Genomic DNA, 18,374 nt, shown 5'->3' on the forward strand with positions numbered 1-18,374 from the left:
CTGATTGCTGCAACGCAAATTGCACTTTTAAAAAAAATTATTGTATACATGGAAGAAAAATATCTTGCTTGCTACCCTGTTTACAAATTCCAACTGACTTCAGATCAGCCACGCAATATGAAGTTTGAAAAATGTCACAGTGTGTGTTAAAGTTACAATGCAGTCTTGCAAACTGAGTTAATATTTTTGACAAAAGACCTCATGAACCAACTCGGCATCCAGAGATGTGTACCAAATGGCCTCAAGTGATCTTCTCCATGAACGCACGTGAAATCTGGATGTGAAAAAGGTATGAAGAAATTCTGGAACCGAAATTGATCAGAAGCGCATGATTTTGGACAAAATGCGAAATCTTTTTTAAAAATCTCTCTCAATATTCCTTAGCAGGTCCCAGTCCTGGCTTCTGGAAGTGGAGAAGGGTCTGCCCCCGAGGCAGGCTGGCTGGAGTGGCTCTGGCCAGAAGGGGAGGCGCCGTGTCCCGCTGCACTGGCCCATCCCTTCCATCTTCCTCACTCTTCAGCAAGCCTCATGGGGAAAACATCTCTTTCAAAATAAAGGCCCGAGAATCACGTTCTGTCAGCGCAGTTGCCACTGTCTGGACTGCCGCACAAAAGCAGACATGAGTGGAGCGCAGCCCGCGGCGGAGCCCTCCTGCCTCCCGGCGGCGTGGGCTCAGGCCAGGACCAGGGCGCACCAGGAATCCTGTTGCACGGAGAATGTGACTTCGGTCAGTGAGGCCAGACTGACGCCTATGTAGAGCCCATCTTGCCCCGAATACTTGAGCTCGCTGTTCTCGGGATTAGTGCTCTTCCGCGCCAGTCATCACCGGGGCACTCGCTCCGAGGCTGTAGGTTGTGTTGTAGGGAAGTATTTTTGCTGCAATCATCTGAGTTAGAAGAGGTGGAAGTTGGAGTCATAGGAATGTAATTATTGCTATTACCAGAGCATGTCTTTGATTTATTTATGTTCTTAGGTTTTCGTTTCCTGGTTAGAATTCCTTCTTTTTTCATAGCAAGTGGTCTGGGCACCCCATGGAGTTTCCAATAGAGTCCACAAGCATTGCACGCGAATTCCCCCTCAGCATTTCTGCGCCATAAGGTGGTAGTTGTGGTGTAACAGTTGGCACAGGACAATCCAAGCTGCCGTGATGAAGGCACGCGCTTCTGTGGCTTAATGAGGGGCCGACTGAGGCTGTTCATCTTGCTGTAGAGCCCGCAGGCGTTGCACAGGTAGTGGCCAGTGCTGTCCCGCCGCCACAGCGGCATCTGGATGGAGCCGCAGTTCATGCACTCGCGGCTCTCGACAGGTCCTCCAGCAGGTCTGTGCTAGGGCTCTGGGGCACCGGGAGCGGGCTCCGGCACGGCTCTGCAGCACCGGGGTTTCAAAGGGTCCGGCGGGCCAGGCGGGCGTCAGCGGCCCCCCACATAGGGCGAGTAGGGGCTCGGGTGGTGGTGGTGGTACATCCCGTTCAGCGGTCGCGCCGCCGACAGCGAGCTGTACTGGTGCTTGCAGCCGCCCATGGCTGCCACGCTGCAGCTGCCGCCGCTCATGCCTCCCGCGCCCCCGCTGCTGGCGGCCGCACAGCCTAGCTAATTTTTAAATTTTTTTGTAGAGATGGGGGTCTCACTTTGTTACCCAGACTGGTCTCAAACTCCTGGGCTCAAGCAATCCTCTTACCTTGGCTTCCAAAGCACTGGATTACAGCCATGAGTCACTACACCCAGCCCTATTGTATATTTTCAAAAAGCTAGAAGAGGGGATTTTGAATGTTCACAACACAAAAATATAATGTATGTCTGAGGTGGAATGTGTTAATTACTCTTATTTGATCATTATACTTTATTTACATATATGGAAATATCACTGTATACCCCATAAATATATACAATTATTACATGTCAACTAAAAATAAAAGAAAAAAAGACTATACACCACCAGCACTTTCTATGGGGGGGTTCAGAAATCATTGAAAATGCCTAAAAAATGTTTGAAATAGGTTCTTTCCTATTATCTGATATTTAGAAGAAAACCTGGAAGATGTACATAGGTCACTTGATCACTGAACACCTTTTCCTACAGGCCCCCGAGTCAACACATTAGCCATTGACTAGTGATAATCCACCTGTTTAAACTATGAATGTTTGAACACTCACAGTTAGAAGACCTAACTATTCTTCCAGGACACAGCACTGAAAGTGCCACGTTTCATTTCTGTATATTCGCTGGCACTGACACTGCACTTGGTATCAGTGATATTAAATTTTCAGTACTTTGAAGGAATAAATTTTGGAGAGGTGTGGGAAGAAGGAATACATTTATAAAATGTTATAATGAATCTCACTACTGACTATACACTGGTAGGATTTGTAAGTAGACTGCTAGAAGTCTATAACATACAGGTTAAATGAATTACCAGAGTGAAGAAAACTGTTAGCTCACCCAACAAGGGTGTCACCATAGGTTTGGTCTTTATCAAGTGAACTTAGAGGATCAAATTTGAATGGAAGAGCCTGGCATTGCTGCTCCACCTCTGCTGGCTGCTGTTTAAATTCCTTTCTTGAGCCTACATCTTCCTGTGTCATAAACATTTTTATCAGGTATACACTGAACACTTCAGTTTCACCGTCAACAACGAATCAGAAGCCCTGGATCTTGACAACTGATTTATTTGTGTTCTGCCTTTTTTCATAACTATGTCTACACTTCCTTATTTGGGTTTAAAATCAAAACCAGAAAAGCTAACTTAAGTGTTTTATGGTTTATTTAAAAATAATACAGAAAATTTGGTTGCCATTTTTCAATTTTATATTGCTTATTTCAATGAAAATAAAATATGAACTTTTAAGAGTCTGTAATTCATCTTATGTCATGATTATGTATCTTCTGAAGATTGTTTTCATGGTCCAAACTCAAAGGTTTAAAAGCTTTAACATAGCTGGTAAGGAAATCAGATACTAAGCAATGACTTCTCTGAAAAAGCCCCAATTTTCTCTTTGTTTCTACCGTTGCTGAAACAGGTCACCTTAGTAATGCCTTGCTACAGAAGACTCATTTCTTTTCTTCTTTGAGACAGGGTCTTGCTGTCACTTAGGCTGGAGTATACTGGCGTGATCATGGCACACTGCAGTCTCTGTTGCCTGGGCTCAAGCAATCCTCTTACCTCGGCCTGCTGAATAGCTGGGACCACAGGCATGGCCCACCAGGCCTGGCTAATTCTTGAAAAAATTATCTGTAAAGATGAGATTTTGTCTCTGGGCTATTTGCCCAGGTTGGTCTCAAACTCCTGGGCTCAAGTGATCCTCCCATGTTGGCCTCCCAAAGTGCTGGGATTACAGGGGTAAGCCACTACATCAGGCATTTTTTTCTTTTTGAGATAAAGTCTTGCTCTGTCGCCCAGGCTAGAGTGCAGTGACATGATCATACCTTATTGCAGGCTTGAGCTCCAGGGCTCAGGAATCCTCCCACCTCAGCCTCCCAAGTGGCTGGGACCACAATCACGTACCACCATAACCAGCTAACAGCTTTTTCTGGAGATAAGAGTCTTGCTCTGCCGCCCACGCTGGAGTGCAGTGGTGTGATCTCAGCACACTGTAACCTCCGCCTCCCAGGCTCAAGAAATTCTCCTGCCTCAGCTTCCTGAGTAGCTGGGATTGCAGGTGCATGCCACCCCAACCAGCTAATTTTTATATTTTTTATAGAGACAGGGTTTTGCCACATTGCCCAGGCTAGTCTTGAACTCCTGAGCTCAGGAGATCCACCCACCTCGGCATCTCAAAGTGCTGGGATTATGGGCAAGAGCCCCCACACCCAGCCACTGCTAATAGTTTTATTATTTCTGTAGAGATCTCCCTATGTTGTCCAGGCTGGTCTCAGACTCCTTGGGCTAAAGTTACCCTTCTGCTTTGGCCTCCCAAAGTGCTGGGATTACAGGCACGAGCCACTGTATCCCTGGTCTCATTTCTTTTTCTTTTCTTTTTTTATTCCTAATTAGGAACTGATGTGAAATGAAGACATTTTTCTAAGTGTGGAATACAATGAGCCCATCAATGCTTCACTTCCAGTAGACGGGAAATGTAAATTAACCTTTACTTGAAAGGTTAATAACAAAAAAGAAATAAATAAATAAACAAAAAAAAAAAAGAAGGGTTAGCAACAGACTAAATTAATTAAGAGAAAACTGCTGCCTGCTTTCAGTATTTGCCAGGAAAATTCTAGGCTGCTAAAACTTTTCAATCTAATTTTATGAACAGAGCAAACAGAAACAAAAAATATTACCTTTTGGGAAGAATGTAAATAAGAATTACTGCCTAGAGAAGAAATTAGAAGGCTGGGCACAGTGGCTCATGCTTGTAATCCCAGCACTTTGGGAGGCCAAGGCGGGTGGATCACGAGGTGAAGAGATTGAGACCATCCTGGTCAACATGGTAAAACCCCATCTCTACTAAAAATACAAAAACTTAGCTGGGCATGGTGGCGCATGCCTGTAGTCCCAGCTACTCAGGAGGCTGAGGCAGGAGAACTGCCTGATCCCAGGAGGCGGAGGTTGCGGTGAGCCTAGATCGCACCATTGCCCTCCAGCCTGGGTAACAAGAGTGAAACTCCGTCTTAAAAAAAAAAATACAAAAATTAGCTGGGTGTGGTGGCACGCACCTATAATCCCAGATACTTGGCAGGCTGAGGCAGAAGAATCACTTGAACCTGGGAGGTGGAGGTTGCAGTGAGCAGAGATTGTGGCACTGCACTCCAACATGAGCAACAGAGCAAGACTCCGTCTTAAAAAAAAAGAAAAGAAATCAGAAGCCAGGCATAGTGGCTCACACCTGCAATCCCAGCACTTTGGGAGGCCAAGGCAGGCAGATCACCAGAGGTCAGGAGTTCGAGACGAGCCTGGCTGACATGATGAAAACCTGTCTCTACTAAAAATACAAAAATTAGCTAGGCGTGGTGGTGTGTGCCTGTAATCCTAGCTACTTGGAAGGTGGAGGTAAGAATCGCTTGAACCCAGGAGGCAGAGACTACAGTGAGCCCAAATCACACCACTGAACTCCAGCCTGGGAAACAGTGTGAGACTCCATCTCAAAAACAAAACAAAAGAAAAGAATTAGCTGGGCGTGGTGGTGGGTGCCTGTGGTCCCAGCTATTTGGGAGGCTGAGGCAGGAGAATCACTTGAACCTGTGAGGCAGAGATTGCAATGAGCTGAGACTGTACCACCACACTCCAGCCTGAGAAATAGAGTGACACTCCATCTCAAAAAAAAAAGAAAGAAAGATTTTTACCTCAGCTCTCTCCATCATCCATAACACTACATTACCCCTTAGATTACATCTTTTGGGGGATAAGACACAAAATATAAAATGCCACTGAATCAATATTCTTATGAAATCATTTTTGTGCCATGCCAACTTTCTCTCTATATACATTTGCAGGCAAATTTCACTACTCACAGTAGTTATGTTCTAGTGAACTCTGCAGTAGCACATATAAAACCACTGCTCCTGGGGAGAAATACAGGGCTGGGTTCCTGCAAGTCTCCAATCATAACATCTGGTCAACGGACCACTATACAACCTTGTTTAATGCAAGCTTTTGTTGAAAGGCACCTTATTTAATATACCTTGTTAATTCATTAACACTGAACACTAGACAGCACTTCAGTGCTATGCTTGGGAACCATTATCAACAGCAAAAACTGGCCAGGCGCAGTGGCTTATGTCTGCAATATTATCACTTTGGGAGGCTGAAACAGGAGGATCACTTGAGCCCAGGAGTTTGAGACCAGCCTTTACAACATAGTGGGACCTTGCTTCTACAAAAAAATGAAAAATTAGCAGGGTGTGGTGGCACATGTCTATAGTCCCAGCTGCTTGGGAGGCTAAGGTGGGAAGATTTCTTGAGCCTGGAAGGTGAGGCTGAGATCCTGTCTCAAAAAAAAAAAAAAAAAGACACCAATAAAAAGTACGATAATATGAAAAACACAGCACTGAATACACCTCAAAAAAGACCCTCTTTACATTATGAGCTGAAACAGGAAAGCAGAGTGTTACTCTGCCATACCTCAGTTGTAACATTTGCCTCAGGAGACTCAAATTCTTCACTGCTCTGTCATGTGTGTGAATAATCATGAAAGCACCAAGAAGTGATATTAGGGTCACAAATAAATTTTAGTCAGTGAGTGCATTCACACAGAACCTACAAATAATGAGGATCAACCACATGTCTGAATACAGGCCACTTGCTTTTTATCATTAACACTATGACCAAGATTTGATATGGTCTTTATATAAAACTCTTAAGCAAATTTCCAAACCTGGTGAAAGCTAGGATTTTTGATTCCCTTACTGTTAAATGAATACACAAAAAGAGACCACGCAAGATGCCAAAACTAGGAACTATAAACATGCAGAAAACAGTACAGCCGGACAGTCACACCATTCCACAAGTGGTACCACGGGCCAAGGGTGGATACGGTACGCACTTACCTTCAGAAACATAAGGAAGAGCTGACCCGGTGTAAGGACTTCTTGGTTCACTAAACTATCAGGATTGTCCTCCATGCACTCTCCTTTGGCTAAAGCAAAGAGCTTTCGTGTCATAAGACAAAGCATATAAAACTTTTCAGTATTGGATTTCAAGTGGATACAGATGCACTGGCTGTCAAAATAGAAAAAAAGAAAGCTTAAAACAATCTAGTTGGTAATACTACTTAATGCTCTATTAACCAAGACCGCTAATTCATGCTTACTTAACTTTAATTAAATAAAATTAAGCATTCAGTTTTTGACCTGCACTGGCCACATTTGAAGTGCTCATCATGCGGCGTGTGTCTGCGTACTGGACAGCACTGGTATGGAGCTGGCTCCTTTAGTAATTACACAGTGGTTATATAAGACAAAGTCCTTGCTTTGAAGAAATAAAGACACAAGGCCTGCAACTTTCAAACAGTACAGAAAGAAAAATGTACATCTGGGTATACAGCAAGTAAAAAAGCAAATGTAAGTTAATGAAATGTTCACAATTTGTGAATATGAGTCCAATGTACTATTTGGACATTATTCTGGATGTCAGAAATGATTTCAAAATAAAAGTTGGGACAATAAAATAAAACACAACTACTAAAAAAATAAAGGTGAGAACAGCCACAAAATCAAAGGCAGCCCCCAGCTAGCAAGGACCAGAATTCTACCCCAAGATCCATTCTCATTCCCAGATGACTCACCCACCCAAACTGCAACGAATACAAAGAACCACTGACAGCCCTCTGCCCCTTCGGAAACAGTTCAGGCAAAGCACACATACTTAAACAGGAACTCCGCAGCTTGCTCATTTGGGTACCAGTCAGGAACATTGAGCTTTACTCTGAAGCATTCACCTAGATAGTTAAGGACCTGTTTCTGTGTGGAACAACCCTCTTCCATTACAATCCTTAACATCTGAGAAACAGAGTTTCTAAAGAAAGAATCATCCTCTTTTCCTTTGATGAGCTCCTGAAAGATCTGATAATCGGAAAAGCTGACAAGTGCCTAGAACAGAAAATAAAAGGTTTTCTTTTTAATTTCTCACTAATAACTAAAATATTTCATCTATTCAGTAACAATTATCTTCTCTTTTTTAATACCCAAGGAAATTAGCACTCTGCTAATGCTGAACCAAAGAAAACTCTAAATAAAGCATTCTTTGTATGATAGACAGACAGCAATATGGCCTCCAGGCTCTTCACCTCTTGGTGTTCATAAACGTGTAGTTTCCTCACATGCTGAATCAAGGCTGGACTGCTTGACCAAGAGAATGTGGTGGAAAAGATGATGGGAGACTCCAGGGCTAGGTCACAAAGGGCATTGCAGCTTTTGCCTTCTGCATCTTCTGCTCTGTTCTCTCAGCTAACTACGTGGAAGAAGACAGCTGTCTCAAACAGCCTATAGAAAGGGCCATATAGACAGCAACCCCATGAGAAGACCACCTGCCAACAACCAGCACTGATTTGCCAACCATGTGAGTGAGCCACCTTGGAAGTCCTCAAAATGACTGCAGTCCTGTCTGACATCTCAATGCAACTTCCTGAGACCCCGGTTCACAGATGTCCAGCCAAAGCACTCTCAAACTCCTGACCCACAGAAACTGTGAGACAGAAATGTTTATTGATGTTTTAAGGTATTGAATTTTGAGGTAATCTGTTTTGGAGCAGTAGATAACTAGTATGTTATTTTAATAAGAAGAATACATCCCATCTGCACAGGATACTACCTTCAATGAATTCTTCATAACAAAAGAATGCATTCATTAAGTCATACCTTAAGTGCAAATCCCAAAGGAAGAAAAAACAGTTCTTTCCGGTAAATAAAGTTCAACATAACAGTGCCATTTTCCAAGTAGTGGAGGTTCATATTGACAGCAGAATGTTCTTCTTTCACACAGTGCATTGAAACTCCTATTGAACCGAACAACAAAAAAATCAGAAACTCAGTGATTCTATAATTGCTTCAATCATTTTTTTCCTGAACAATCTTACCTCCTTACACACAATTAAAGCCAAATCATTAAGTTTAGCCAAGAATGGCAATCAAAAATGTTTCTAAAACTTAGCAAATGTCCTCTTGCATGCAAAATCTACCCAGATTGAGAAACACTACTGTAAAATAACTGAAGCTATGAATTTAAGCAAACTTCAAAGTTTTCCTCCAGGACAGAGTCCACATCTTTTAGCACTTTATATCCCTCTTAAACTGTGGAGTCTGGTCAAGACACGGTGTTTGATCTAATAGTGCCAATGGAGAAAAGTAGAATTTTAGATTTTAAGTTTATTTCAGTTTCAGGCAAAGACTGCTAAGACATACCACTATCAACTCAGGCAAAAGAAAATGACTAGACATTCTGACATGCTCTTTTTCTAGGTACAGTACGTATTACTACAATTAAAATCTGATTTTTAGCTCAACTATCAGGACAAATTGTTTAACTTTCAAGGCAGCTCAAGAATGCAACATGCTATCTTAAGCACTGTCACAGAGAGTGCTCAAACAGAGGCCAGGTGGCTGTCAGACAGAGACCCTGAGGGGTGTGCCACAGTGGCCTGAACCTGAAGACATCTAAGACCCACATTCACCTATGGCCAAGGCAGACTAGCCTTCATCTTCATAAGCAATAACAAAAATACACATGCTCTTTCAGTTTGCACAGGTAAAACATAATAGCAGGTTTTCTACCGTGAAATTTTTGTATTTTTTAAAATGCTTATAATTGATAAAAATCATATATATTCAAAGTGGACAATACCTTGAATATACATATACATGTAATGATTTCCACAATCAAACTGATAAAAACATCAATCACCACCCATAGTTATCATTTGTATGTATGCACGTGTGTGTGGTTGAGACACCTAAAATTTACTCATCAAATTTTAAGTAAGCAATACGGTATTACTGTCGTCACCAGGCTGTACATCAGATCCCCAGAACTTACTCGTCTTGTAACTGCAAGTTTGTATCCTCTGACTAACATCTCTCCATTTCTTCTTCCATCCCCATTACGAAAACTTAACACAGGAATGCTCAGTAGAAAAAAACAAAAAAAAACCCAAAAAACAAAAGAAAGCCCAGGCATGGTGGCTTACACATGTAATCTCAGCACTTTGGCAGGCTGAGGCGGAAGGACTGCTTGAGCCCAAGAGTTCGAGATCAGCCTGGCAACATGGTGAAACTCCATCTCTACAAAATTAGCCAGGCATGGTGGCACATGCCTGTGGTCCCAGCTACTTGGAAGGCTGGGGTGGGAGGATCACCTGAGCCTGTGAAGGTCGAGGCCATGGCGAGTTGTGATCACACCACTCTGCACTCCAGCCTGGGTGCCAGAGTGAGACTCTATCTCAGGAAAAATAAGAAAAGAAAGAAAAAAGAAAATTATCAAAGACTATTTAAATGCATCTACTTAAAAAAAAAAGGTTTTAAATTTTCCTTAAAAAACATTCTAGTAATCTCCAGAACTTACCATACTGAGTATAACCAGGCCCTCTGGTTTTCCATTTTGGTCTTATCATTGCAATGGGAAAATTTCTCCGAGGCATAATCAACATTCGGATGACCTTTTCAATGCCATTGATTATAAAATAGCCCCCCATTTCCTACCAAAGAGATAAATTACAATTTGTTAAACAAAGATACATGACTGTAAACATGAACCTCATTCCTAGCCCAAGGCAGTACAACACACAGAACAGGAGCACAGAGGTGAAAAGTACTACTGATCCTTTGAGAACACAGTACACAGACACTGCCTTTGTGTGAATTAAGTTTTCTCAAGTAGATTACAAAGGTCTGAGGGACATGGAGAAAAGTATGGAAGAAAAACAGGGTACTTCTATTAGACAGGCTCAACCTAACTTGCTTTTCTGTCCCCTAAAATGATTTCAGTCTTCAAATAACACTAAAAAAAACTTACTCCAAAGAGGTGTCAAAAGATAAAAACGGTAACCATTTTGCTTCAATACTCGAGTATGGTTTCCCAAATAAGTTCAAAAAAATACTTTTAATAGCTCCACTCAATATTACATTTTTGTAATAAAGAGCTACTATTTAAGAATTGCCTGCTACGAAACAGGCTTATTATACTAGATGCTCTATGTCACCATAACACTTAATTCTCATAACAATGAGTGGGATAGCTATTATGCCATTTGCAGCAGAGGAAACTGAGGCTCAAGGAGATTAACCTCCCCAACCACATGACTGATAAGTGGAAGAGTTGTGTGTCAAATCCAGATCTGACACCAAAACCCTCTTCCCGCCACATAACACCATCTGCCTCTACTGTAGGCACAGACTGTATGTCTTGATTACCTCAGTGCAACACTGCAAAGCCACCTAATACAGCTGAAAGAAATGATGAAGGGAAGGCATGAGTCATTAAATATGCACATAGAATCTTACTATTATTAAAGCAGACATTTTAATTTTGTTTTTAGTGATGGGGTATCACTCTGTCTCCCAGGCTAGAGTGCAGTGGCACAATCACGGCTCACTGTAATCAGGCCTCCTGGGCTCAAGCAGTGCTCTTGCCTCAGCCTCCCAAGTAGCTGGGACTAACGGTGCATGCCACCACCATGCCCAGCTAAACAAACATTTTTGCCAATAGCTTTGTTGGTTAAGACAGCTTGAAAAAAACAAATTTCATGGAAGTATATCTTTATCATTCAGAAAAACCTACCAATTCTTCCCCCAACCAATAATATTCTCTAATTTTATAGCCACTTTTTCATACTGTCTAATTTGATGCCATTCAGAGCCATAGCCTGCGTGCAGGCACGATACTGATATCTCTTTCACCTATCCAGAAACTGGAGCAGAGAAAGAAAATGTGGCCCCCACTGACACACTTCTTGTCTTCCTACTCCCAACTCAGGCCTTCTCTACTGTCTCACACCTGGATGTCCGTGATTACCTCTGCCTCCTCATGGTGCTGAATGAGGGCTTGTGGGGGAAGGTTGTGTAAGTTGCAAAGCTTGGACTTCACCATGATGGGAACATAGCCCAGAGACTGCTTAATGATTCCTTTTGAGATTCCATTCACTGCCCAGTTGACATCGACCTAAAAAAAATGAGAGACAAAATTACTTAACAGAAATATCTGCACCTGAGAAAACAAATGAGTATTTTCAAAGAATGAGGAAGATCAATTAAATGATTTTATGCCTTAGATTTAGAAGGTGGGATCTCTTAGACAACAGCATCATGAAAGCAATTTCTGGCATAAACTTTATTAGGCACCTGCCCTAGTCCCAAATATGTGCATTGTGAGGGTACTCACTGTCAACTTCCCACGATAGGTACTCCTTCGGCCCCGGCATTCTGCTGGATAAACACTGGCCTCTTTGCAGATGGTCCCTTTTGGAACTGTAGGTGGACTGATAACAGCATCCAGAATAGTGAAAGAGATACGTTGATCTTTGAAAGCAAATTCGAAGGGAGGTATAGCCTGAAATGCAATTCACAGTATTAAACTGTTTGCATTTCCAAGGCACTTTTTCTCTAAGACTCTTCCAAATCTTACATGTTCTACAAACACTGGTACCTGTGATGCTACCATGACACACCTAAAAGACAGTTAAGGCTACCTCCATTCTACTTATAACTTCACTAAATGCATAAAGCCACAATGTATTATTAGCTCAAGATTTTATTTGAGTACCTACTATGTGTCAGAGACTGTAGCAGGCTCTAAGGATACAGCTATGAACAGAACAAAGCTCCTGTTCTCCGAACCAAGAGCCTTGTGTATTCTTACCTTGTCTATGTGTGTAGCAAGACAAATGAGCTCTGCTGCTAATAAAGCAAGGATATGGAAACAACCTTTAGGACTTAAGACTAGATGCTTAATGTACAATGGTTACTTCATACTGGAGCCAGAGCCATGAAAAGGAAAAGATGGTGGCCAGCGGGGGTTTCCCCTTCCACAGAAGTTACTTCTTTGCACCACTCTGTGGAGGAAGCTTTGCTGTTCTGAGGAAGAGGGGTCACCAAGCTCTCCTACATATTCATTGCAGGCAACCTCCTAGCCTTAGTCTTAGAATAATGAGAATGAAAAGAATGGAGCCAAGAAAGAATACCAATGAGGTTCTCCACCCTCACGAGAGTTAACTGACCTTTTCTAAATATTTAAATTTTATCTAAAGCTGGTATTATTTTAGAATTTCATATTTTATTAAAAAAAAAAAAAAGCCAGGTGCAGTGGCTCACACCTGTAATCCCAATATTTGGGAAACTGAGGCAGGGGACTACTTGAGCCCAGGAGTTCGAGACCAGCCTGGGCCACATAGGGAGACCTTGTCTCTACAAAGAAATAAAAATAAAAAAATTAGCTGGCCATAGTGGTGTGTGCCTGTGGTCCCAGCTACTTGAGAAGTTGAGGTGGGAGGATCACTTCAGTCTGGAAGGTCGAGGCTGCAGTGAGCTATAATCATGCCACTTCATTCCAGCCTGGGTGACAAAGTAGATCTTGTCTCAAAAAAAAAAAGAATGGAGTATTAGTTTAAAAAAAGAAAGATTACAGGATTTGCTTTCTCAAGACACAGCTGCACTATTTAGATCTAAATACAGTGAATTGTTGTCATTCACAATGTTATGTTCTATACAGTTGCCATAAACACTGAATTAGCCAATACTGAACCACTGCTCCTAGGGTAAATACATGGGTAGCTTCCTGTAAGCCTCTGGTCACATTTCATCAACTAATCAACACACAATCTCGCATTATGTATGTTTCTGTTTAAAGGCAGCCTATTTAATATATATTACTGAGTCCCTAACTCAGGCTTGAAAAAAGCCTATGTTAAATGCATGTATTAATATTATCCCCAAAAGGCACAGCTTGTGGGATAGGAACTTTATACAGAACTTTAATACTTTGCTTGGGGGCCATTTTAAACAATAAAATCCCCAACAAAAAGCACAAAGAAGGCACTAAATAATAGTGAAGATGACCCCTGTTTATAGTTTATAAACTTAAAACAAGAAGGCCGAGCATCACCTTGTTGGATCTCAGCTGGAAAAATGGATACTGAACAACTCAACTTTTTCACTGCTTCTGGGCACGGTGCTTTTGCAGTACAAGTAAATTTTAGTGAGTGGGTAAATTTGCAAAGATAGACTCCCCAAGTAATAAAAATCAATTGTATTTTGAAAATATTTTGAAAAGACAGACCCATAAATTCTGACTCACAAGAGGAATTCACTCCAAAGAAAGTAGGCAAAATTACATTTTGTAAGTACATAAAAATATGATAAAACTTTTTTTTCCCCTTGGCTTTATAAATAGTAGTCATTTACTTTACTGTGTTTTACAGAACATTTTCAAATATGTTATTATTACAGTCCTAGATAAGTTGTGACATTATTTTCTGTGCAGGGCCAAATTTTCTTCATCTACTTCAACCAAAACAATGTATCACAAGGAGCTGAATGCAGAAGCAGACATGAGAATCCAGCTGTCTTTTCATTAAGCCAGACATTAAAAAGATTTTTAATAATGCAATTCATCTAATTTCTTTTTTGCTCTGAAAAATGATTTTCATAAAAATGTTAACATACAATTGGTTTATTTTTATTTCTGTTTATTTATTTATTTTTGAGACAGAGCCTTGCTCTGTCGCCCAGGCTGGAGTGCAGTGGTGCAATCTTAGCTTACTGCAACCTCCACTTCCAGGGTTCAAGCGGTTCTCGTGCCTCGGCCTCCCAAGTAGCTGGGAATACAGACATGTGCCACCATGCCCGGCTAATTTTTGTATTTTTAGTAGAGACAGGGTTTCACTGTGTTGACCAGGCTGGTCTGGAACTCTTGATTGACCTCAAGTGATCCGCCTGCCTCAGCCTCACAAAGTGCTGGGATTACAGGCAAAAGCCACCACACCCAATCAATTGGTTTATTGATTGATTGATTGATTGATTTTTGAGATGGAGTTTCACTTTTGCTACCCAGGCTGGAGTGCAATGGCGCGATCTAGGCTCACCGCAACCTCCGCCTCCTGGGTTCAGGCAATTCTCCTGCCTCAGCCTCCTGAGTAGCTGGGATTACAGGCATGTGCCACCATGCTCAGCTAATTTTTTGTATCTTTAGTAGAGACGGGGTTTCACCATTTTGACCAGGATGGTCTCGATCTCTTGACCTCGTGATCAACCTGCCTCGGCCTCCCAAAGTGCTGGGATTACAGGCGTGAGCCACTGCGCCCGGCCCGAATTAGTGCTTTTCTAAAATTTCTCAATTTGATTATCTTTTTTTTAAAGACAAGGTCTCGCTCTGTTACCCCAGCTGGAGTGCAGTGGCACAATCATAGCTCATTGCAGCCTTGAATTCCTGGGCTCAAGTTAGCCTCCCACCTCAGCCTCCTAAGTAACTGGGACCACATGTGCCCACCACCATGCCCTGCTATCTTTTAACTTTTACAGAGGACGAGGTTTCACTATGTTACCCAAGCTGGTCTTGAAATCCTGGCTCAAGCCATCGTTCTGCCTCGGCCTCCGAAAGTCCTGGGATTACAGGTGTGAGCCACTGTACCTGGTCTAATTAACTTTTAATTAGGTATTTTTTCTCACAGACATGATACTCTAAGAATCCAGGCACAATACATACAAATATCCCCACCACTCTTGTCTTCCCAAAAAATAAATTTTAATGCCTCCCGTATTATTTGCGGAATAGAGTTCAAGTATCAGACTGGCAATCAAAGCTCTTCACATTATCTCTACCCGTATCTCTCACAACACAAATCTTACACAACAAAACCACAGGTAGGGTCCCCTAAGCATGTGACTCTGCTCTACTCTTCCCCTGGACGGAATGCATGTTTCTCACCTCTTGAACTCATCTAATCCTGCCTTTTCTCAAACTCCTGGACTAGTTGCGCTGCCTATATGCTCCCACAGTAGCCCATAAAATCCCTTGACAGAGCAGTGCTCGCGTATTGGCATGGACTACTTTCCTATCTTCACTCCTTTAACCCCAAAACACGACAGGGACCACTTAAATGTATGAACTGTCTCTTACACGGGACTGCGGCCTTCACATCCTCAGAGCCTAGTGCCTAGAGACACTGGGGATACTTACTAAACGAAACTTTCCCCCACCATCCTCACCTCAATTCTGCTACCATTACCCTACGCTAGTAATGCTATTACACTTTTCGATTCAATCTTGCCTTTACGACTCATTTATACCTTCTTTAGCACCTACTTAATTCAGAACAAATGAGTAGTTTCTCTCTTTAAAGCTCTAAGAAAAGGAAACTGAAGGATAACCTTGTACATTACACTGTACCTACAAATACGTTCAGAATATTTTGAGGTACGTTTTGGAGAGGTGTCTTCAAGTGATACAAAGGCATGTGCATTGTGAATGGTTGGGAAGCACACCCCCAATAAGCCATTTCCTCACTCTCACAGAACCCAGAAACTATCCAACAAGAAACTATGGTTCGCAATCACTTTTCAATCCAGAAATCACGAATACATCTCTTAGACGACTCGAATACACGTTCCACGAGGCCCAGCTCTGCGTCTTGTTCAACACGTGTGCTCTCCCGCTTACCCTCTGAGCCTGTCAGGATCAAGGAGCAAACGCATTTTGGGTCACACTGTGGCCTCTGAGCCATTTCTCTGGGACCCTGTCACCGCCCGCGCCCCACAAGGCCCAGACCTCACCCCCGCCCCTCCCTCCTCCAGCTCCGCCTGGCCCCTCTCGCCCGCCAGCCTCGAGCTTGGTCTCTCCGCGGCAAGGGCGCCAGTGGATGCCGCACTCACCTGCACCGCGAGGCCGAGACCCTCGTGCACAGCATAGTTGAAGGACTCCACATGAGCCCGCGTCAGCTCCTGCAACGCTGCCTTTTGCTGTTCCCGCGGGATTCCATAAGACGGGTCGGTCAAGTGCTTTAGGCTAGGCCCATTGGGAAGGTTTCGCCACCGGCTGCAGGGATCCATGCGGCTACTTGCACACCTAACACCCGTCGCTCAGTACGCGCCGGAAGTAGTGGCCGGAGTCCCGCTTCCGCAGCCTGCTGGGAAATGTAGTTCCCTCTTGTTCCGCCCGCCCTAGGCCCTACGGTTTTTATGGGGTCGACGTAGAACCAAAACCGTCGAGTGAACGGGCCGGTTAAAGCTGTATCCAGCCAGAGCGTGGCGGGTCCGCCCCTTCTCCCATCTTCCGCTCCACGCATCTCCCTCCTCTGCTAAAGAAGGCGAAACCCACTCCTCACCCAGTTGAGCGTGTGACCTCTTTGGCTCTCATTGGCTCAGTCAATTAGGATTGGAGGTAAGCGGTCTTCTCAGGTTCCCATCTATCCGGTCCCTTAACCTGTTCCAAGTCCCACGCTGATGCCGACCCTGGGGAGTCATCCGGACAAAGTCGTTGTTTCAATGAAAAATCGGATGCCGGGCCCCGGGCTCTTTACCCAACTCCTAAATCGCGAGGCTCACCCCTGGAAGGCCAAGGTCGGGCCCGCTAACCTCCCCGCATCGTCTGGACTGGAGTCCTGGGGGAGGCCCGGGGAAGGAGGTGGGGTAGGGGTCGGGCGGTCTCAGATGGAGAGGCTGTGGTAGGGGGGCGTCCAACATTTAGTACAATGTTGAAGGGACAAGAATAAATATACTTGTTTTGTGCCTGATGTTGGAAGAAAGCTCCCAACTGGAGCATTCACATCACCATTAATATGATGTAGGCTGTGGGTTTTTCCAAAGATGCTCTTTATCAAGTTGAGAAAGTAATTTATTTCTAGTTTGTTGAGAGGTTTTCTTCCCAAGAGTGTTATTGCCAAATGCTTTTTCAGTGTATATTGAAATGATCATGTGCTTTTTGCTCCTTTTTTCTACTAAAGTGGTATATTAAGTAAATTTTGTAAGTTAAACAAGCTTTGCATTCTTTTTTCCCCTTCTCAACGTTTATTTTAGAATCAGGGGTACCTGTGCAAGTTTGTTACAAATGTATATTGCGTGATGCTGAGGTCTGGGACACGGTTGAACCTGTCACCCAAGTTCCAATAGGTAGTTTTGTATCCAATAAGTAGTTTTAAACCTTTGCTCCCCTGCTTCTCTCACTGCTCTAGTAGTCCCCAGTGTCTGCTGTTCCATCTTTATGTCCATGTGTACCCAATGTTTAGCTTCCACTTTTTAATTTAATTTTTTTTTGAGACAGGGTCTTGCTCTGCCACCCAGGCTGGAGAGTAGTGGTATGAACTTGGCTCACTGCAACCTCCTTTTCTCAAGTTCAAGTGATTCTTGTGCCTCAGCCATCAGAGTAGCTGGGATTACAGGTATGCGCCACCATGCCCAGCTAATTCTTGTATTTTTAATAAAGATGAGATTTAACCACGTTGCCCAGACTGGACTCAAACTCTTGGCCTCATGTGATCTGCCCACCTTGGCCTCCTAAAGTACTGAGATTACAGGTGTGAGCCATCACCCCCAGCCTAGCTCCCACTTACAAAAGAACATGTGTTATTCCAAACATTGTAATCTTAGGATAAGTCATAATGTATAATCCTTTTCCTATGTTCCTGGATTTGGTTGACTAGTATTTTGTTGAAGATTTTTTCTATTTGTATTCCTAAGAGACTATTGGTATGCTATTTACTTTTCTTGTGACATCTTTGTCTGGTTTTAGTATCAGAGTATTAAGAGTGAAGTCATAAAGTTAGCTGAGGATTATTTCCTTCTCTTCTATTTTTTAGGAAAGTCTGTGAAATATTGGTGTTAATTCCTTGCCATCTGGTCCTGGGCTTTTCCCTGTGGGAAGTTTTAAAGGAATTATTATTAGTCGGGCCAGGCACGACTAATAATACACCTGCAATCCCAACACTTTGGGAGGCTGAGATGAGAGGATCACGAGGTCAGGA

At 43.0% G+C, this 18,374-nt stretch overlaps 1 protein-coding gene, 1 long non-coding RNA gene and 1 pseudogene across 4 annotated transcripts in view; 1 reads left to right on the top strand and 2 right to left on the bottom strand.

The window, feature by feature from the left end:
• The window catches only part of POLR1B (RNA polymerase I subunit B), a 38,292-nt gene extending 21,796 nt beyond the window's left edge, over window positions 1–16,496 (bottom strand). Inside the window, exons 1-7 of one of the 3 annotated variants that reach the window (XM_008980279.6) lie at window positions 16,288–16,496; window positions 11,804–11,971; window positions 11,438–11,584; window positions 9,989–10,121; window positions 8,290–8,426; window positions 7,298–7,521; window positions 6,481–6,652 (exon numbers count right to left, since the gene is read on the bottom strand). In XM_008980279.6, the coding sequence (XP_008978527.3) occupies window positions 6,481–6,652; window positions 7,298–7,521; window positions 8,290–8,426; window positions 9,989–10,121; window positions 11,438–11,584; window positions 11,804–11,971; window positions 16,288–16,464 (1,158 nt within the window). In that variant the 5' untranslated portion in view covers window positions 16,465–16,496. Of the gene's footprint in view, window positions 1–6,480; window positions 6,653–7,297; window positions 7,522–8,289; window positions 8,427–9,463; window positions 9,862–9,988; window positions 10,122–11,437; window positions 11,585–11,803; window positions 11,972–16,287 lie in introns of those variants that run through there. The other 2 variants (XM_035271961.3, XM_035271960.3) reach the window with 2 other exon arrangements.
• On the bottom strand, window positions 526–2,588 carry LOC103787837 (transcription factor GATA-6 pseudogene; annotated as a pseudogene).
• A 76-nt stretch (window positions 16,497–16,572) lies between the features above and the next one.
• The window catches only part of LOC103787838 (uncharacterized), a 28,639-nt gene continuing 26,837 nt past the window's right edge, over window positions 16,573–18,374 (top strand). The window contains exon 1 of the long non-coding RNA XR_013526385.1: window positions 16,573–16,795. This is a non-coding gene — a long non-coding RNA (uncharacterized LOC103787838). The remainder of the gene's footprint in view (window positions 16,796–18,374) is intronic.

This window comes from Callithrix jacchus, chromosome 14 (genome assembly GCF_049354715.1).
Source record: "Callithrix jacchus isolate 240 chromosome 14, calJac240_pri, whole genome shotgun sequence".
NCBI classification, from domain to species: Eukaryota; Metazoa; Chordata; class Mammalia; order Primates; family Cebidae; genus Callithrix; species Callithrix jacchus.